This window comes from Lycorma delicatula, chromosome 9 (assembly GCF_047948215.1).
Source record: "Lycorma delicatula isolate Av1 chromosome 9, ASM4794821v1, whole genome shotgun sequence".
In the NCBI taxonomy this organism is placed as follows: domain Eukaryota; kingdom Metazoa; phylum Arthropoda; class Insecta; order Hemiptera; family Fulgoridae; genus Lycorma; species Lycorma delicatula.
This window is the reverse complement of record NC_134463.1, coordinates 38880115-38903931: the sequence shown is the minus strand read 5'-3', so window position 1 is coordinate 38903931 and position 23817 is coordinate 38880115. Positions and strand designations below refer to the sequence as shown.

General features: G+C 26.5%; 1 protein-coding gene across 1 annotated transcript in view; it reads left to right on the top strand.

The window, feature by feature from the left end:
- Positions 1-23817, top strand: part of LOC142330639 (uncharacterized) — a 50129-nt gene that overhangs the window by 4349 nt on the left and 21963 nt on the right. Inside the window, exon 2 of the mRNA XM_075376083.1 lies at positions 282-758. Coding sequence (XP_075232198.1) covers positions 282-758 — 477 coding nt within the window. The remainder of the gene's footprint in view (positions 1-281; positions 759-23817) is intronic.

The following is a 23817-nucleotide window of genomic DNA, read 5'->3' as shown; positions in this document are numbered from 1 at the left end:
CACGCTACCAAAGCCGCAAGTATTGCTTGAATATATATTTATATATATATATATATATATATATATATATATATATATATATATGGATAAAGTAATGTTTACACAATTATATATATGCTTTCATGTTAATGCTTATATCTCAATATTCTATTTCATTTGAACTATTATGTCATTGTTCGTGATATGAATGTTCAAATATGTTTATATGAGTATAAATGTTATTTAAATTATCAATCTTCATTTTATTATAATTATTAATTTGTATTTTTTTTTTTTAATAGATGAAGATGATGACGATGATGATGATGAAGATGATGATGAAAAACCGTCAGCAAATCCCGCTCCAGTCGTTCAGGCAGCTCCAGCAGTAGTACAGACTGCACCAGTGGTACAATCTGTTCAACCTGTTGCACCATCCGTTCAACCTATTCAAGGATTAGCTGCATCAAATGTAGATTATAATAATGCCGATTACGGTTCGGCACCGGGAGAACAAGTCAATCAAGAATTACCGACTTATGAAGATGACACATCTGCTGATGAATCTCAACAACAAACCGTGACACTGACGACGCAAGATGTTTCTATACAGCAACCGGCTTCCGGTAATCTTGTTCAATCCGCTGTACCAACATCGGTTCAATCATCAGCATCTCAAGATGATGATGATGATGATGATGACGATGATGATGATGATGATGACGATGACGATGATGACGATGACGATGATGACATTGACATCGAAGCTAAGAGATCACGTGAGTCAAATCAAATGCATTCTATTTCTTCTTCTTCCTCTTCTCCTTCTTCTTCTTCTTCTTCTGTATCAAAATTAAAGTCAGTAGTCGCTTCAACGTCACAGCAGAAAAGCTGATTCATAAGCAATCATAGTTATCTTATCGTAATTTAATTATATAAATATATATACCTAAGTTTTTGGCTTTTGGATGAATTAATACCTATAGTTACAATATAATTAACTTTATTTTTTATAATTCAATTATTTCTATGCTATACATATTTATACATTATAGAACTATATTTAATTGTAACAAACTATGAAAATCATAGTTCATTTATTCTGTGAATATATGAAATGATTCTTGTTTTAACGTTAATCCAAATTACCTCCTCTCTGACAGCTGAGACTTATTCAACCAAAATACAACAGCTATTTGTTCGGATATCGACCTAGGATCCATACTAGAATAATAACTCCGAATATAACAATAACTCTGATGTCTGGAAGTGAATGAGTTTAATGGATTTGGATTAAGAAACCAAAATTATATACATTTAGGTTAATAACGCTAATAGGAAAATCATATGTACTAATTAAATATATTAAATTCTGCATTAATTTACAATAAATGAATTGAAAAGTTCTATAAAGAAAAATATCTAAAAATTGATGACTAAATGATAAAATATTAAGTTATTTTTACCTACGATCCTGTTCTGCGCTAAACAAAAGTTTTGGAAAATCATATGAAAAAGATCGCATTCAAAATAAAACCGCTTAGAAGAAAATTGAAACTAAGAAACGAGCTGATTAAATAGGACTTATAAGAAAATGAAAAGTTTTATACATTTCCTATCAAAACCAAGGAAACAATAAGGCGGGTGTACTCTGAACAAGAAAGGGGAAGAAGATCTGAAACCCTTAGAAATTACTGGCAAAAAAGAAAAGCTGAAAAACAACAAATCAGCAAGAAAAAAAAGAACTTGCCAAAAAAAAGTGAACTAAAGTGATCCATTATGTCTTAAAAGTAAAAAAAAAGAATAGTAAAAACAGGAAGTTTATCTAGCGGTAGAATAAGGCAAATATTGACAATTTGAGGAAGAGATAAAGGAAAAATTCACATTGGTTATGAGACAAACAGTGAGGAACAATAGAGAAAATAACGGGTACTTTTCAAAACCCAAATTTATGAGGCAATGGTTTTGCGAGAAGAAAAAAAACGATGTAAGAAAAAAATATGTATTTTTAATTTTTCTTGTATCGATCTACATAAAAGTATAAGTTTTCCCTTAAATTATGAGTAATAATTGTAACAAGATACAATTATCATAGAATCATGCCAATTTTATTTGTATAATGCTAAAGCGATACAGTTTTTTAACCGTATCATATTAATTCTATTTAATTAGATAAATAATTTTTTTGAAATAATTCCAGAATGTTTGATTTAATTTCCTGTACGTTTTTCAGTTCTTATTAATATTCTAGAAAACAAAATACTCAATATTTTTTTGTCATAATTGGCGAAAGTTTTATTTTTAATTTCTATTTCATACACTTTTCCATCTATTAAACTATTTTCAAACTTTCTAAATGATTTTTCACTTAGAGCTTTTCCTTAACATTTGTTAATATCTTGGAGTATTAAGAGATATTATATTAATATCATATTAAAATATTAAGCTTAATCTATATTCATAACCAACCGCGTGATGGTTTTCAAGTAAACCAGCCAAATTTGCATAATTTTTTATTCATCCATATATGAGAAAACCAAATATTTAGCATAATAACTCTCTTATTTTTAATTTCTACATCATTGAAGTAAATTATCTACAAAATAAAAAAAAAACTAGGTAAATTCGACATCTATGAAATTATAAATTTGTTAAACAGGTTCATACCGGATATGAAACAAGCAGAAGTTTATACACTGTAGTATGCTGACGCTAATTTTATCTTTTATATAACTTACAAAACATAAAAGATAAACTGGTTTGATGACATTTTATGCAAAAAAGCTTGCAAATCAATTTTTTACTCCGGTACATAAATATTTATGTAACTTTATCAACAAACAATAATATTTAAATAATTAAAAGTATAAAAATTTAGTCATCTTCAGTTTATGGTTTTAATGTTTTTATTATCATTTTACAAAATGTAGCAAACTATATGGTAAATATGGAATATAGCTTAATTAAACCGAATTACTTTCTTTCTTTTATATAATAATTAATTTCTAGTTTAAACAGTATTAATCATTGTATAATTTTTCATACTGTACGAGTTTATTACTCGTAATATTATTAGAGTTACTAATTTTATAAATTGTTTTCCTTCTTGATGTAAAAAACGAGGTTAGACATGAACTGTGAGCTCCGGAAGCGTAGTGGCAAATATAGCTTTCCTACTGAACGTCTGTACTCGTTTTCGCGTAACACAACTCATGTCTCACCTCATTAGCTTTATTTATACTTTTTATAAATAAAGTAGATTGATTAACGTTCTACAAATAAGTTGTACAAATGTACCCGTCATTTAATATAACGATCATCCAAAATGTCAAAAATATTGTATTATTATGTATTATATATTATTTATTTATTACCATTTATATTTATAGATTATTTATTTCAATAAGTTTTATATATATATATTATTTTTAGTATAGGAAAAAAATTTAAACTTATTTATTAGACGAACGTAAAATTTTTTTTTTTTAAATATTATTTGTTTCAAGGATTTGCTTGATTGATGTTAAAAAAATATCAGCAATATAAATTCTTTATTAATATGTTACAAAGAAATAAGCAATTATGATAATTTATTATATATAATCTTCTAAAAATATAAAATAACAAAACTTAATTTTTTAATGAAGAAAATCAGATTAAAATGATAAAATTGATTAAATAAAAATAATCTTTATTATGATTCCAACTACATATTCATTAATAATGCAATTTAAAAAAATAATAATTATTTGAACGTATTAGAAAACCAGTATTAATTAATTAATTATTTGTAATTTCATATTCATAATTTAAGTCATATTGTACTATTATTATAGAAAATAGATAAAATTATTAAAAAGGCTGTGCTTTTTTAATAATAGATAATGAATCATTATTTGATAGTATTATAAATCAGTATTGAATTATTATTAGAATGTTTTATTATACACTAAAATAATAACTACAATTATAAATAGGTAAAATATACAATATTTTGAATATAATAATAAAATATTCAAAATAAACGTTTTGGTTGCCTTATTAATTATACGTATTTAATATTATAACTCCTTTCATTAGAGCTGCACAACGGCATAGAAGTACGGCTATTGCCCTTGTATACACAATCAGTGCATTAGCGGGCGGGCAGAAAATATTCATTTTTTTTTTTTTTTGTTTTATTATACTGCCTGTGATCTTCATTACTTTCAAGATATACATTTTTTTAACAAAAGGATAATGTGATTTGTGCTTGAATACAAGTTATTACACATAATATCGTATTTAATATACAATAAACAATAATAATAAACAACAATTAAGGTAAACAAATGGAATCATAAATTTTAAAAAATCATTTTCTTTAATATTAACATTAAAATAAAATATGTTTTATGCTTTTACGACATATTCATATGAATTCTACCTTAAAATAAGAATTAAAAAAAAATTAAAACTGTTCAAAATATTTGATTTTTTTAAAGTAATAAAACTAGATATTTTAAAAAATAAATAAATTTATTTATATTTTTATTATGTCATAGCATTTACTTTTTTCAAACAATAAAAAATAATATTCATAAATAAAAATACATTTTGCAAAATATATATTTATTAATAAATATAATACCAAAATTTTATTCTATTATATAAAAAATAAATACATAATGGAATATATATTCTAAATGATAATAAAATTTATTTCGTAATTTTTCTCTTTATTATTAATTTTACAGAATCGGAAATAAGGCATGTTAAAAAATGTATCGAAGAATTATGTGTAAAGCATGTTAGAAATATGTAGCTAATTTATTAATATAGTAATCACATGCTATTCGCGGGAATTATGTTTTCAAAAAATACCGTGAATTACAAAAATATTGATAATGAAATTATAAATATACGGGAAATATTTTTTAACTAGTATATTAAAAAAATTGTGTTGTAAGCCTATCTCTATTACGTTTAGGCTTTTTAGTGAGGTGATCGGGTTGTTTTTTTTTTATTCTGCTCGGAATGACCAACAGTTATGTCATCAAACGTCAAACGACTCCAAACTTGAGTCTCCTATAAGAAATCTTAAAAAGTCCTCATTTATTCTTTAATTGAGGAACCTTCTGAGGTTATTACTTATAGGAAAATGATTTTTTGAAGGTCCATCGATGCTTGACGACATATCTTCGGGTCATTCCGAGTATAATAAAAAAAAATCAGCTCAATCCGTCCAGTAGAGTGTCTGTACGAAGTGGAAATTCTGAGCACTCATTTTTTACCTGTAATAGGAAAGCAGAAGAAAACAAGAAGATTTGGGGTTGACATGTTATAAATGGAATAGGTTTTTAGCCGTTTTTTTTAAATATATAATTTTATTTGGTAATAACAACATTACCAATTAAAATTATATAAATTTTAAATTATAATATTTACGGAGCTGCAAGAATCCACTAATAAAATAGTAATTATTGAGTTTAGATTTTGTTAAAAAAAAAAAATAATAATAATAAATTGATACAAAGTGTTTAAAAGGTTTTTAGTTTAGATTCAACTTTGTTGTTTTACACCGTTTATTAAAAATATTTAACTTTAAGACTATCTCTACATTTTGTTTTTATGTACTCGATATTATTTTAAATGGTTATTTTTTGATAAATAAAAAGTATATATCATTTTCCCACTGCTTTAAATAGCTCGTCATTTTCATTTTTTTTCAAATTCTTCATAGAAGAATTTACGTAAACGTAAATTCTCTTTTACGTTACGATTAGAATTTCAATTACCAGTTTGAACTTTATATTTCTTTCTATAGATTCGGTTTTATTCCAGAATTTAATTTTAAATTTCACTTATTGTACTAAAAATTTTATTCAGTTAAACCAGAATGATTTTTATGTAATTTTAGTTTAATTGCGCCGTCACTATATTTATCCTCTACTTAAAATCTAATTATTTGGATATTAATTCCTTTAAATAATTTTCTGTGAATTTTTATTTATTTTGTTATATACTATTAAAAAAGCTTAGGTTTTTTAAATTCCTCAAGGTTAATCTTTTATGATAGGACAATTAATACTATCCTTTACCGAGTATCAGTTTTACTAAATCTGTCCACATGAGAAGAATTTTTTTTACAAATAGGACTTCATAGTAGATGAATTTATTTTTATTATTTTTTTTTTTAATTCTATTACAGCATTACTAATATAACTTTAACAATTTTTAATTTTGGATAATTTTTTTCTCATTTTATATTGTACTAAATATACCGCGAAAGTTCGATTCCGAGATAATATGCTTAAAAAGAAAGTAAAATGATTTGATTTAATAATGTGTAGTGTTTAGTGAAAGTTAAGCACGTGTGCTTTAGCAGTTTATGATATTTTTATGTTTTTATTAGTTTTTCAGATCTGCGAATAGCATGGGATTACCCTATTATATAAGGTAGTAAAGTGGTAAATTACATAGTTATGCAATACTTTCGATTTTATTTTTAAAATAAAACTATTTATACCATAGTATCAAGATGTTATTTTAAATGAAAGTTATAAAATATAGTAAATATAAATTAAAACATTAAGCTAAAAAAAATTGTTTATTTTTTTATACATATTATAGTTATATTGAAAATTTAAATTAAATTCATCAACCATTATTTTTTTCTATAAAATTATAATTAATAAAGGAAATACTATGATATAAATAGTGAAAAAAAGTTTGGTTTATCAAGTAGATGCTAAAAGTATTTTGCTTTTATTTTATATAAAAACCTAGCGCATAAATAAAAACTTAACTGCAACTGTATAAAGCTTTATTGTAGTTGTAGAAGGTAGTTAATGTGTTTTGCTAGTAATAGATCTGTAGTTAGATACTAGCTTGTAATTTTATTCTGTATTAATTAATTAATTTATTTATTTATCTTGGACTACTATCTATTTAATAATTATAAAGCCATACATTCTATAAATTATTTATGTAATAAATATTTAATTTTATTTATTCAAAATGTATTCATTCTATTTTAAATCAACAATATTTCCTTTACTTAAACTATCATTTTTTTCTTTTGAAAAGTTTCCTTTCTTCCCAAAAGAAAAAAAAAATAAAAATAAAATAATTTTTATACTTTTTAATAAATAACAATAAAGATATGGGATTCGAGTAATTGGATCGCTTGCCTGAATGTTAAAAAAAAATTGTGTAACTCTGCGAGAGAAAAATGTTTTTAACAATTTTTGTATAAAATTTATTTAAAAAATTACCAGTATTTCTGTTTTTTAATTAAAACGTAAGTACATTTATCAAATATGATATTCCTTAGAAAACACTTTCTTTTTCAATTTCTCAGGAAGCCTGTGTTCTTTTTTTATAATACTTTGTTTGTTTCTCAGAGAGAAATGTATAATATAGTTTATTTAACGGTTTGACAACTGGACTAGACTTATATATTACAATTACAACCGATCTCACAAACGTACCTTTGCTGAAAGTTAAATCATAACCATAAAATTGACAAATTACAACAAAAAAAAGAATCATTATATTTTTAATTTATATCCTTTTATTTTTATTACGCATTTTTATTTTATCATTTATTTAAATAATTTTTTTTTAATAAATTAAACAACTCGAAAAAGCACTGATACAAATGTATTTTCTTTTCCAAAATAATTGTAAAAATATACGAACTGAAAGTTATGAAGATTTTTAATTTGTGTGTGCTTTTATGTTGCAAAAGCAAATAAACCAAATTAATCTGTAATTGAATGAAGCCTACCTCTAAGAAACTAGTACAACAATTCTCTTTATATTTTTAATAAAAGTTATATTATTTTAAAATTGTTTTTTTATTAATAAAAAATTTTTGATTTTTTTTTTTTTAATAAAACATTTTAACTACAGAGTGATTTTTTAGTCCTGTTACCCAATTGTTAATGACTGGTAATTTTTTTTAAGAAAGGGAAATTTTGTTTTGTGACATGAAGTTGGTAGCGCTACTCAACCGGTATAGATACGGCAGTGTGAGTTGATTCTCCTTGAGCTGTGTAAACTTTTGTGCCGTTTCCGGTCGTTACGAACAGAATGTCTTTTACCATAAAACAACGAGTTTTCATTCTTGAATAATATCTTGCTAGGAAATCGTACTCGAGTGTAAAAGAATCATTTCAAATTAAATTTGTTGATGTTCCTCCGCCAGGAAAATGTCAATTTCTAGGCTAGCAAACCGATTTCGAGAGACAGGTAATGTTTGCGACAGAAAACGTAGTGGTCGACCAACTCGCTTGACAGATGATGTTTTAGAGAATGTGAAAACAAGATTGCTCAATTCTCCACGAAAAAGTTTACGAAAACTTTCCACGCAAGTTGGTTTGTCATATTCGAGTGTTCAGAAAGCTGCTAAAAAATTGAAATTGTATCCGTATCGCATACGATTAGTCCAAGAGCTTCAGCCTCCAGATTTAAACAAGCGATTGCAATATTGCCGTTGGTTTAGGTCTCTCGTGAATGATAACGGAATCGAATTTTTAAACACAGTGTTCTTTAGTGATGAAGCTTGGATCCATCTCGATGGTTATGTGAACAGTCAAAACTGTCGAATTTGGGCGGTTGAAAATCCTAACGCTTTACAAGACAAATCTTTGCATCCTGAAAAAATTGGTGTGTGGTGTGCGATATCTCGTCATCGTATAGGTCGGACCCATATTCTTCGAACAGACAGTAAATGGTGAAGTATACAGGAATATTGTGCGCCAATTTGTGTCCCTCCTGGAACCTCAAGAACGGTATTGCTGGTTTCAGCAAAACGGCGCTACATGCCACACGTCTCGAGAAACCATGGATTTTCTGCAAGAGTTCTTTGATGATCGAAAAATAAGCAAGGGCTTATGGCCTCCAAGGTCCCCAGACTTCACATCTCCTGACTACTTTTTGTGGGGCTATATTAAGTCCGAGGCCTTCAAAAACAATCCTCACACTATTTATGAACTTAGTCAATATTACAGACTTAATCACGAATATTTCCAATGCAACTTTTAAAAAGGTTTCTGCTAATATGCTGAAAAGAGTACGTGCGTGTATAACCGCAAGGGGTGGGCATTCTGAGCATATTCTTTAACAATTATGTAAGTAGTAGCTTTTTATTAAATCTCTTTTGTAACAAATACATTTTTTTATTCCACCTAAATTTCCCTTTCTTAAATTACATTTAAAATTGGGTAACCGGATTAAAAAAATCACTCTAGCACTAAAACAAGATTTTTTCAAGAAGAGATTATATTCCATAAAAACCCTAAATGCTTCACATATAAAAAAAATCTGTTAATATTTAAAATTAAAAAAAAAAAAATTTAAAGAGAAGGTAAATCCTGAATAACACATTAAACTTTCATGTTCGAAACTTATAACTTTTTATTTTTTATTTATACTTAATTCACGTTAATCTCCAAATTATTTTACTTCTGTTTTTATTTTTTTACAAAAATGACTAATAACAGTTTACAATATACTTAGAATATGTCACAAAAGAAAAAGGCTTGGCTTTGGAAAATTTCATTATACAAATTGAGTTTTATATAGCATAAAACATCTTTTCCTTGTTATTTTAGTGATTTTTAATTTATTTTAACAGAACCTGTAGGAATTATGGAAAATATAGTATTCCGTTCTTTACCTATTTACTTTTTAGTACAATTTGATGATCTCTATGGTGGAATGGTAACATCTCTCTGTCTTTTATCCAGTAGGTCCCACTTTTGAATCCTAATTATGCTTTGTAATTTTCACAAGCTACAAAAATTCATCTCTCAACACCGAGTGTAATTAGATGGTTAGCCTATAACTTTTAAAACAGGAAATTTCAATTTCGTGCAGTCATTAAAACCTAAATAAAAAAATATTTTTTAAAGCATATTTAACAACTGAAGTTTATCCATCTCATTTAAATATTTAAAAAAAAATCTGTCGTTTTTTACTGACAGTTAAAAATTACCATTTTTTTAAAAAAATATCTACGATATTGAAACCAATAATTCCAAACATTTTTATTAATACTCAGTTGATTAATGCGATAATAAAGATCTAGTACAACTTTTCTGGTTCGAAGAATATAGGCATAACTGCGAACCTTTAATAAAAGACATATGTCTTTTATTAAAGTTTAAAATGGGTTAAACCATTTTAGCAAGTCCGGTATACCAAAATTACTTAAATGACAAATAAAGCCCTTTTCTTAACTATAATAAATCAAAGATGAATCTTTCACATAATTTTTTAACTAGTTATGAAAGGATAAATTACATTATTCCAAATCAGGCAGAAACAGAATGTTTTTTATACGTATTTACCGTAATTTTTACAGGTCGTATTTTAATAAATTGCAAATTATAATAGATTAACTTTTAATACTGTATAAAACTCAATTTTTTTTAATAAAATATAACTTTTCACAAACATTTTTTGTTTCATGACGCATATTCTTCTTTTTTAGCGCAAATGTCAACTGACAGGTATCAAGATACAGTATTCCCCATGATGGTCTATCCTGAAGATTTTCTTTTAAATTATAGTATCCTTGTCTCCTTTTAAAATCATCCAACATTCCTAACTTCCTTCTTCAACTTCCTCTCATATCCGTAATCTTTCCTTCAATTATTACTTTTTGAATACAATCATGTCTTAGTATATGATCTATCTAATTAGCTTCTTTTTTTTTGTCTTAATCATACTGTACTCTCATTTACATTTGTGAAGACCTGATCATTCGCCAGTTGACACCTAGCATTTTCCTCCATAGCCACATTTCAAAAACTTCCCGATATCGATTTTCTCTTTTCTTTATTATCCAATTTCTTCACCATATAACACCACAATCCAAACAAAACATCTTTAAAATCTCTTTCTCAGATCAGTAGATAAACTTTGTGTTATAAGCAAATTTCTAAACTTGCTGAAAGCCATTTACAATTCGCAATACTGCTTCTAATTTCCTCAGTGCAATTTCCATCAAACTTTATTGTGCTTTCAAGGTATTTAAAACTATCAACCTCTTCCAATTGTTTCTCCTCAATAGTGATCTTTGTTGTACCGTATTCCCTCGATATTCTCATTTCTCTGATATTCCAAATTTTTCTCCTATCTTGCTTATTCTACCCATCATTTGTTTTAGCTTCTCTTCAACTGTAGCCATTACTATTTGGTCATCTGCATACTTATTTTTTCTCTTCCTATTGTCACATAACCACCAAACTCTAAGTCTTCCAAAGCTATCCAATTAGTGTATCTCCATAAATGTTAAAAAGGATTGGTAACATGCAGCACCCTTGTTTAACTCCTCTTCCCATCTTTATTGCTTCTGTTTCTTCTCCTTTTATTTGAACCTGTACCCATTATCCTACGTATAAGTCCTACGCATATTATAATAGTGCAATTCTGGCCATTTTTTTTTTTTGTTAATTTTCATTTTAATTTTTATGGTTTAAAAGACTTTCTAATTAAAGGTTATTACATTTTATTTACAGCTTAAATATTTTGTAACTACATTCACGCTTTGTAAATAATTACGTAATTAATCAGATTTAATTAAGACTTTCATGGATGAAAGTTTATTTTATGTTTTTTTTCCAAGATATGAGATAATTATGGAAAATATAATATTTTATTTTTAGTTTATTAAAAATAAACAGAACATATTATCGTACAGTAAAGATTTTTTTATAACAGCAAGATTGACAATGAAGAGGAAACAAAAACTATTTAATGGTCTGGACTAATTCAAATACTGATTCGTTATTCTACTGACGTTGACGTAAATAAACTACTTATTTAAGCTAATTTTCAAATTTTTTACTTACAAACTAAATTTAAAAATTATTTTAAATTGCATTAAAATAAACTACATTTTGAATTTATTTAAACTGATTTTAAACAAACAGATTTAAAATTTATGTGTAACCGATTAAAGTAGTGAATGTACATTTATTAAATTTTACCTTCGGTAAGAGTAACCACTAAATTGAAAATTCAAACTAATAACTTTTTAATTACATGGAATTGATCTTGCCGAGACGTTTCAGAATAAATTATGCAATCATTCTTTTCGGTAAAGCTAATAGGGACCTGTTGTTTTTCAATAGCGCCCTTTTTAAGAAAAAAAATTTTAAAACCATAAGTCGAATAAAATATTTTATCTATTTTTTGCCTGTTTACAATTTTTTTTTTGTAAAATTTAATATCATTGAAATTTTTTTAATATTAAAGTGTCCAGATCTTTATTTTTATATGCTACGTGTAAAATGTGTATATGATGAGTCCTACTTGTATGAAATGATTCACAAAATTTTATTGTTTTGTATGAAGTTGCTGTTGTTGGATTCTCAGAAATGAATGCATAAGTATCCGTCCTATCTAGTATTTATTGCAGTACGTAAAAATGAATTTGTTTAAATAATCATTTTATTTTAAAAAGCTTGAAAAATATGAAATTTAAAACATACTGATAAAATGATATATTTATTAAATAAGTAAAATATATTATTCGGATACGACAAAAGGGTTTCCTAACCTTTTTAGGATCGATAAAATAATGACATGGTTAATAGCAACTTCACCTAATACAAACTGCATAATTAGCATCAAGAACCTTTCTTGAACAATCATTTTTTTGGATTTAACTTGAAAGATAGACGTTTATAAATTCATATTTAACATCATACTTTCATTGAACAGCATTTTATACTGTTCAATGATGAATAAAATTTAGGTGGCGTGACATGGCGGGGTGGGTCTTGGTCTTTCACCTCAAATGTTCCAGGTTTGAATTCTGACCATCCTTGTATTTTCCACGTGTTAAAAAAATATTATATATCATATTTCTTTGTTGAAACTACAAGTTTATGATAAATTAACTATTCATTTTTAAAAAAACGTTAATCTCGGAATAAGTGCCATATTTCTAGATTCCTAGTCGATTTTAATTTTGTATTATTTATTGTCCATAACTAAACGTTTCCACAAATAGAAGTTTCAGTGTTATTGTGTCGCCACAGTTCTAAATTTCCTATTTAACGAAAATGGATTTATTTTAATTGATAGGTATACATGAAGAAGTGTGTATTTCTTTATTACATTTCTTATGTATCACTGTGTATAGCCTATATAACACTATAAAATTTACTTTCAAATATTTCTTATAATTAATATTTTGAGTTAATAATTTTATTGAAATTTATTTAAAAAAAATATCATTTTAACACAAATAACTTCGTAAAAATTGTTAGTGTACAATTACTGTTGACCGTGAATTGTATTTATAAAAGTCAAACTGTAATTCTACTAAGTTATTTTTACTATAATTTTCGTCAACTTCAATTTTTTTCACATTAATAAAAATAAACGCATTAAAATTATTTTTGTAAGTAAAATTGCAGAAAATAACAATTCAATTAAGGACAACTTACAAACATCTAATCTGGACTTCTGCAAGCGATTCAACATAATTAGAATCCCATGGTAAGTGACACATTATATTTATGTGTTATGTTATGTGTATTTTTCTTGGTTTTCTTTTATTAAAAACAAAAAAGAAACATTAAACTAACAAGTGAATGTGTTGCTTTATAAAAAAATACTTTTTCTACATGTAAAACTAATTTGTTTTTTGTGTGTGTTTTAATCTGGCTTTTCTGCTTTTTGCTTTGTAATTTTTTTATTACTTTCTTTTTTTTATTATTTCAGTTTAACCATACGTTCTGCAAATCAGCGGCTGATATGAACTATTGGATCTCTTAGCTTTTTTTGACTAACATACTAAATTACTGACTAAAACAAAAAAAAGATTATATAATTTTATAACAAACTTTTATATTTCATGTTTACTAACAACGCTTTTCATTAACAATCTCGACTAACTGAAAATAAATTTAAAAAAAACAATACATGTTACTTCAATATATTAAATATTTATTTATATTTTATTATTAAATAAATAAATTAAAGTTTTTTAGTTGCTTTTTTTTTACAAATTTTAGATTTACACAAGGAAAACTGATAAGCGGAAATAAAAATTATTATAAAAACTTTTTTCAATTCCCGAATCGTATATTTTAAACATCAGGACTGATACTTTATTAAAAAATATGCAAGAATTTTTATTATGAAAAAAATTTTTCATCGTACATTGTTTGAGTTAAGTAATTACAGTTAAACGGGGAAAATGTTAAAAGTAAAAATAGTCTGGTAATTTTGTTTTAATTATTAACAGCTGGATTATTATTAGCAGTGGTGTGTTTTTACTTCCTTGTACGAAGTAATGGAAGAATTGTAATCGTGAAACATTTCAGTTTTCATATTTCAACGGAAATATCCACTTTGATCATACCTGAATCCATTTTGAGTAGTTTCGGTGTGACGTCTGTACGTACGAAGTATGTATGTATGTGCGTATGTATCTAGCGTAACTCAAACACGATTAGCCGTAGGATGGTGACATTTTGGATTTAGCACTGTTATAACATCTAGTTGTGCATCTCCCTTTTTGATTACAATCGAAAGTAGAATTTAAATTTTAATTAATGAAATATTTTGATCTTAAAGGGAAAGCACATCGGTTTGAAAGAGACTTCATCTCATTTTATTATTTTTAACTTTTTTTTTAATTTTTTTATTTTATAATTTAAATATATTGATTTAATTAAACCGTGATAGTAAAAAACTTTTTAAATGATTAATAATTCATGATAATAAAAAAAATGAAGAAAGATTATTAGTGAAATAAAATTGTATGTACTCTTAAAAATATATAAATGTAAAAATTTAATAGACATTACATATGTGAATATGAAATAGATTTGGTGAAATATCTGATTATTTAATATTAATTGAAAATTATAATTAAGAATCGTATTATTTTTGGATTTTCTAGTTTAATTTCTGTTTAATTTTATTTAATTATTCTGGAATTTCTGTTTAATTTTATCTACATTAAAATTAACTGCACAGTGACTGAAAAATAGACCCTTACAAGAAGAACATATACACTGAGGCATACATGCCCGATCTTTAATAAATTACAAAAAATTCTTATCTTTTAATTCATTACTCTTCTGATATTGTCGGACAATATTCTCCCTAAGTCAGAGTTGATAATCATTTAGTTTATTTGTTTTTTGTTGCCAATCATTTAATAGCGTTTGGTTTGATATAATTCTTCTGATCTTAATTTGTGTACACGTTCTCTAGTTTTCAAAATTTCTCTCTCTTTATATTCATCATCTTCTCTTAATCTTTTTATTCTTCCCTTGTTCTTAACATTTTCTTATGATAAACTATGATAAAATTATAACAGTCACAAGTACAACGGTTACACACACATTTATACAGACGGCTCTGTCTCGGCGGACGAGTATGGGTGTTCAATAACGAGATAATATGTAAGCTTAATGCCTACTCCTCAGTGTTATTTTGCGAGGCCTACGCAATTTACTCTGCCTTGAGAAAATTAAAGCCCGTAGTGATGACGGCTTCCTAATAATAACTGACTCTGAATGTATCTTATAGCTTGAAATCCAGACGATCTGAATCCATTATTCAAATTATATATGACATCCTCTCATGATTAAACAAGACAGTGGTAATAGTACGGGTCTCGGGTCGTTGTTCCATACTCAGGAACGAACGAGCTGATGAGGCTGCCAAGAGAGCGGCAACAGATAGCCTTCGGTTAGAATTAACATGTGAAAGCCACTTCACAAAGACAACCCGTATCAAGCTATTTACACAACGGAATAAGTTCTGGCTGCTGAGTCCTCCCACAGCCTTACATGGCATCCAAGAGGAATTTGAGAAATCTTTTATTCCAAACAGCAGAAGAAACCAAGCAATCCAACTCGGCTGATTGCGCACACAAAGATAACCCACGCCCATCTATTTGACTCTCCTCAACATAAATGTGAGGCATTCTATATAAAATGGTCCGTAAACCATTTACTCGTCGATTGCCCAATATTCCGGTCTATTCGACGACAATTAAATCCGGGTTCAGATGTGAAGGGTTCCACTCAACCGGAAAAAATACATCAAAAGACTTTGCGGTTTCTCTGTGGTAGTGGGATGATGAACTTAATTTAGCGGTTTTGCTTAGGGGTGAGATCCCTTATGGAATACTGTGTACGCAGTGAAAATAGCTTAATGGTGATATTCCAGTATTTTGTAACCATCTTTACTCACGTTCCAGTTTGTTATCCATTGTTTAGTATTTATTCTCTAATTAATTTTTATTTTTGCTTAATTTTATTTAAGTTGCTAATGCTATAATCGTTAATACCACTATAAACAAACTACGGGAAAAATATGATAAAAAATATAAAAATCATATCCTATTAGAACTTGCATTATGAGAAAAATATAAATTGACGTGACGTCATTATATATGTGAACTACTATTCGATCCACGTAATACGTTTGGTATTTACTGTTACTAGCCTACTTAGAAATATTTTTATTAGAAAGGAAATACATAACCTTATTTCATTTTATGTATGTTTAAATCAAGTTGTTAATTCATAAATTAGTCAATCCTTTTTTAACATTAATAATAGTCAACACTTTTTTTACATTATTTTCTTTTTTTTTGAATATTGAATTATAAATAATTATAGTATTGACGCAGCTCATAACTGTATTTATAGCTTTCTCTTTTATGATCAGTTATAAAAACTACTTTACATTTTAAGTTAACAATTATATATGTCGTTTCCTTAACCTTTTATTGCAATCTTAACAGTTATGTTTAATTTATTGGTAACATATTTCAGTCATTATTTTAATACCTCATATCCTTGTCACTTTTTAAATCATTTATTACATTCGTTTAACTATTTATTTATTTTATGTCTTCATATCTTTCCTACCTACATTAAAATACTTTATGTTTCGCCTCTCATTTATACCCGTACTTTCTACATTCAGATTAACGGAATAACACCTTTTTTCATACAGTTTCTTAGTCATCATTTCATTTCACATTCTTTTTGTTCTTATTATTTATTTCTTTTCTTCAGTCCCATAATCTTTGTTTTTTTTATATTTTTTTTAACAAATCTTGTATTTCAAATATTCCATCGCATAATATAATCCTCTTTCTTCAATCCTATTTCCTCAATTATAATCATAATCCTCTTTCTTCAATTATAATTTTTAATAAAAATTATAATCAAGGGAATCCCTGAATTATATTTATTTGATATTTTTAAATAATAATTTAAGAAACACTGAAAGTTTTGAATAATTTTTTAATCGGCTTCAAAAAAGGAGGTTGTGTTCGACCCGTATACTATTTTTTTGTTTGTTCTCGCATAATTTTTTTCATACTAATCTGATTGAAATAAATCTTGTTGCAACCGACGCAACTGCTTTTCGCGGTGTTACCATGATGAAAAAATTTGTTAGACCTGAAAAATTGGTCTGAAAATTGACAAAAAATATTTTTCCGCCGTCGGCGAATAGGTAGGGACAGTGATAATTCTTATATATCACGTTAGATGATGTTATATTATCTTCCGTAAGGCAGATAACGTGAGTTTCTGCACAAGATATGTAGCACCGTTAATAAAATCATCAATAATCGTGGAATCTAGTCTTAAACCTTTCAGACCCAATATACATATATATAATATATTACTGCATTGGTAGGGACAGTGGGAATCTTATAATTCTATACACATAATTCACATTACATGGTCTTGATATCGGTTTAATTTTTTTTTCAATAATTATTTAATACTATATCTACGTGATCCACCGTCTTTGGAAAAAAAAATTATTCATAAAAATTATTTTTTCCCAATAATTTAAATTGAAATTGGCTTTTATTTTGGCTTGATGATATCACCACATAAGTTTGAAGCTTGTGTGTGGGATATGGAAATGGACTTTTTGTTTTGTAGCGTATTTAAAGTGCCGTACCTGACCGGGATTCGAACCCAGAAACTCCGGATGAAAGATCGAAACGCTATCACTCCGCCGCGAAGTGCCTTTTAGATATTTAATATTTCTGATAAGTTATTACAATAAAATATGTAAATTAAAATTTCCTCTAATTTTCAATTTTTAACAATTTTATATCATCACAAATTTCTTCGTGTAAAAGTTTGAAAATAACTCAAGTCTCAATCAACATAAAATTTTTATGAAAAGTCAATTTTTTAAAATAAATCTTTATTTAGTGCTTAAAAGTGCAATTAAATATTAATTATTCTATGCAAGACAATACTGTACACCATCATATTTCAGTTCTTCAACTTACTTTTGGTGTGACAACAATCTGATGCGATTCATTTTAAGTTAGTTGTAGTATGTATAAAATACTTCACGCCAAATTATTATAATAATTTTTATATTTTTTGAAATAGTTATTTTAATATCAATTATATTAACATATCATACATCAATAACAGAGAATATAAACTTTATTTCATCAATTATCACGAACTTTATGTCCGAATACTAAGAAGAAATAAACAAGGTTGCAAAGTATTGAGTGACTTTCCCGCCTTTTAATAATAAAAATTAAAAGAGTTAGAGCCAAAAAAACAGAATTTATATTTTTTAGAGGTGGGGAATAAATTTTAAGAAATATTTTCTAAAAATATTTATTAAGCTTAACAAATTTTCTTAAGAAAGGTTTTCTCTAAATTTACCACCACCTTCAATAAAGGTAAAATGAGGAAAAGAAAATTTTCAAAAAACCTTTTTTGCATTTTAGGGCCGGGGTCTTTAATTTTTTTTTAAATTGTAGATATGTTTTGATATTTCTATGAATGAACTATAAAATTTCAAAAAAGTTTTTAAAATATTTAAGCCGAAGGGTGATAAAGCAAACGAACAAAAGGTTTTAAGAAGAGGGAAATTGATTTTTGAAAAAAAAAGGTTTTGGATTATTTATATGTGAATTGTTGGTAACAAATTTATTATAATAAATTTTTCTCTAAAATGCCTCTGAAGAAAATCGTAATTGGTTTTTTCTCGATATTCCCCACCCTCTAAACGAATTTTGAAAAACATTAATATGATCAATGCACCATTTATAAAAATATTCGAGTAAATTTGAAGAAAATCAGTTTAGACAATTCTGAGATAAAGGCCAAAAGCAGAGGGAGGAGAGGGAACAAATACATAGATATTTACGTACATATTATATGCACATACATACATATATTTTTTTTGTCTAGATGAACTAGTTGAACCCTAAAACGTAAAGATTTGCAAAAAAACCTCATATACCATTTTTTTACATGATCACCATGCGTTCCCCTTTAATAAAGTTATTCTAATTATATTTGCGGAGAAAGTAAAAAATAAATATGCATTTCGGTGAGTTTGATATGCCGATTTATAAAAGCATATTTATTACAATGAAGAAGGCAACCAATTCTCCTAGTAGGTCCCTGGCATAAAATGCTTTTTATATTTGAAATGAATATGTTATAATAATGTACTGTAATGTTACACTCGATTTATTTATGGGAATAACATTGTATCAGGCGCCTATAGTGAATATATAAAACAATATATATATATATATATATATATATATATATATATATATATTTTTAATTGAAGTAACATGTAATGTATTAAAATATTGGTTTGTATAAATGTTTATATATACTTACTTAACATAATATAGTTACTTACTATTATGCTTACTTACTTAATATAATGTTTGTTTACTTAAAAGTACGGGTTAAAACAAATTTATATAAGATGTAAAAAAAATGTTTAATATGCATGATTAAATAAGCATTAAAATAATAATTTAATCCACGCAACAGAATACTCATTTTTTCATACTGACATATGTGTTTTACGACTGTGCGCATGTGCATGGTTTTTTTATGTAGATATGGACATGTTTATAATAATTAATTGTGTGCCGGTGGATTAATAAATAAATAAATAAAAAACTTATTCAGCTATTTTTTATAAAAATAATTTTTACGTTTTTTATGTTCTCTCTTAAAACAAAAACAGGTAAACAAATTGGATTATTCGTAAATTCGTGAAAGATTTAAAATGGTTAATTCAGAAATTATAAAAAATCCCTTTTTTATTTTTTCTTCTTTCTTTTTTGTTTAACCTCCAGGACTACCGTTAGGTATTGCTTCAGAGGATGAGATGAATGATTTGTAGCGTGTGTGAAAATGCCGTACCTGATCAGGATTTGAACCCGGGACCTCCAAATGAAAGCCCGAGACGCTACCACTCGCACCACGGAAGCCGGCGCGAGCTCTTATTTCCGTTACCTAAAAGTAACAACAAAGTAAAAAGGCATTATTTGTTAGAATACGCAAAAAAACAGGTGCATTGTGATAGTGCAACCAAGGTTTCAAGTAAAAATCTTGAAGGACCTGTGCAAAACCGGTTCATGAAGTAGTATGAAAAATTTTGAAATGAAAGCTATCCTTGTATCTCCTCGGTCAGAGTTCAAGGTCAAGTAAATCGTGTTAGACAAAACTGAACGTTTAACCCACGTAGATTTATTACACGTACAAGTTTACAACTTGATATCTCGTAATCCAATTGCGCATTCTTCTTAAGAGACTGGTTAACCCCTATAATCTTCAACATGTTAAGGATAATCAGCATTAAAAATAAAAAAGTGGGGATCCATTTCAGCATCAAAATTTTGAATAAGTTTGAAGTTAATGATTTCAAAGATTCCTTAAATCGTTCTTTTTTAACAACGAAGAAACTTTTCGTTCGAGACTGTGAATTTCTACAATATAAAAGTATGAAATCCGTTTTTTCTTCTATCGCACTTAAATTAAATCAATGTCTAAATATTTTCTTTACCATTTCAAAATTTTAATAGTATTCTTCTAGTACAGAAAAAGGATAAGGACTTAAGGAACGTTGTTTCATACAACTTAATATGGTTAACTTTTTTCTGGAAAAAAGTTAACCATAGTTGTTGGTATAAAATTAGTACTTAATAAAAAAATAATATCTGAAACCAGTTACTACATTATTTAGTATTAATAATCATACATTTTTATCTACTTTAGTTATTATTGTTATTTAATTTATATTTATTAAATTTTAGCTACCCTTAATATAACTTACTAAGTTTATTTACAAAGAGAATTTTTTTTAAATGCTCTTTTTTCACTTACTCTTCTTGTTTTGTCACAAATTATTAATAAACAATAATCATTAGTAATAATATTAAGGGATAGAATAAATATAGCTTTAGTGCCAAGAACGTTCCTAAGGGCAAACACCTCATTATAACGATTCTTTTTTATCTTACACGTTTTTTTTAAATTTGTCACACCGACTGTGATACGGGTATTATAATTAAATTAATAAATACCAACAATATATAGGAGAAACTACACGCACCCAAGTCATTTTAATCTACGAAAATTGGTTTATTAAACGCGAGTTCAGCAGTTGTTATTACACTTTTATTTTATGTCCTTCAATTTTTTCAGGATAGTTCTATCAATGATGTTCTAGATGTTAAAGAAACATCTAATCGTAAGAAAATACAGTTTACTATCTTACCCTACATTCAGCATACATTTTTCATTGTTAATTTATCAAATATATTTGTGATTTAATAATATTTTTCTATAAATGTTTTATCATTAATTGCAAAATATTATTATGAAAAAATTCTTCTTTTTGCATGATACAAATTTTTGCGTATAAAGTATTATTTTAAACATTTTCGGTATAATTATTAAGTTAATTTATTTTTCTGAAAGTTGATCCGTAAAACTTATTCTAAAGTTTATCTTAATAAGAAATACAATCAAAATAAATGTAAATTAAGGAAAACATATCTACTCGTTAGGCAGTTTATATTTTCATTAAAATTACAATTTTTTTTATGTATTATTTTACTCTTACAAAGAATTTTTAGTTGTTATTAATTAACCGTTTTTAAATATGAAAATGTTATTAATTATTAATCATATCTATAAATCTAATCTAATAGTCACATAAAGTATTTTCCTTTTTTTAATAAAGAAAAAAATCTATTTAAATAATTTATCAGTCAATTTTTTTTTCCGTATTTTTATAGTAGACTGTTGGACCCGGCAATGCTTCGCTATTGCTAAATTTGAGTGTTTGAATTAAATCATAAAAAAACGTATATATATATATAACCTACAACTTCTTTTACTAAATTTAATGTCGTTTAATATATCGAGAGATATCGTCTATATTTTTTGTCATTGTCTGCATCGATTGTTGTATATGTCAATATCGACTTCCTCAAACAGTCTATGTGATTAAAAAATACTGTTATTAAATATTAAATTATTAATAACCTAACCTAACCTAATAACGTATAAACATTTTCGAGACAAATAATAATAAATTGTGAAATTTTCAGCGAAATCGGTTAAGTAATTTTTCATTTATTAGGGCACACACAAAACGAAGATTGTTTTTTATTTATATACTCGTACATTTAATAATACAAATCAGTAGCTTAGATCAATCTTTGGAATAAAATAATAGAAAGAAAAAAAATATATTAAACAATATAGGGAAAGGAAAAAACATACACCAACTGTTGATGGAAAGTGGAAAATGTTTATTACTTCCAACAGATGTAATTAAAAATATTTTCAATTTAACGTAAAATATTTTTAAATAACATTAAAAAAAAATTCGTTAACTGAATACTTACAATGTGTGATATAATAGTAAAAACAGATTAAATTAAAAAAAAAGATACAAGTGAATAGTTTTACTTTAAGTAGAAATAAATAATCAAATGAAGAGTGTATCCATTTGCCTATAAAGACACGTCCGTCCCCCGGAGCGAACAATAGAAATACAAGTAAGGAATCTTTTAAGAAAGAACACTAAACTTGCCGACCACCGGCCGGTATTATCGAGAGACCGGAAAGAGTTTCTAAAGTAGGACATCAGTTGACCGCCTGACACAGTTGACCGTCCCAACAGGAGCTGAAATGTTGGCTTCACTAAAGTAACGGTCTTAAAACAACAAAATTTAAAAAAAAATAAATATTGTGCGCATACCAATGTGCAAACGTAAGCTCATTATGCTTACAATGTTAATAATTAACAATACGCCTCAAGAATGAATATTTATTACGGCGAATTGTTAAATTATTTTTTATTTTACATCCTATGATTCTCCAATTCTTACTCTAGTCACTCCAGTTCTCTGTCTCTCTCTCTCTCTCTCTCTTTACATATACATGAAATGTATATATATAAATACACGCCTGTACATTAAGTGTTCTCTGTATACTGATTAGAACACACCTTTTTTCATGGGCCAAGTAACTTAATTTGTGTCTGTTTGCAAATCAGTAAGAAAGAGCATATGAAATAATTTAAAAAAAATGCGTAATGGACTGTAATTTGAAGTTTTCTTATTTTAATTTATTCTTATTTTAAATTATTTAAAATAATAAAAAATAAGATTAATTTATATGAATAAAAAAAAAAATTTATTGAACTTAAAATAAATTTTTTGGGGAAAATATATCTTAATCTTAAAACGGTGGTCTGATTAAAACAAATATTTTGGACATTTTATACAAACTTGATAAATTTTTAATCAATTCAAAAAAAAATGAGAAAATTCACAATTAGCCGACCAGTTGGTGTAAGTATTAACATGCTGGCTTCTAAATGAGTTGGTCTCTAGTTCGATTCTGGTATCAGACATTTTTCATTTATCATTTTATCCTCTTCTTTAAAATGGCGTAATTTATAAGTAGGTGGAAACAGATTCAATTCCGTTGATCCTACAAAAAAAGTTTCTTCCGAATAAAATCAAAAAAAATTTTTGAATTAAAA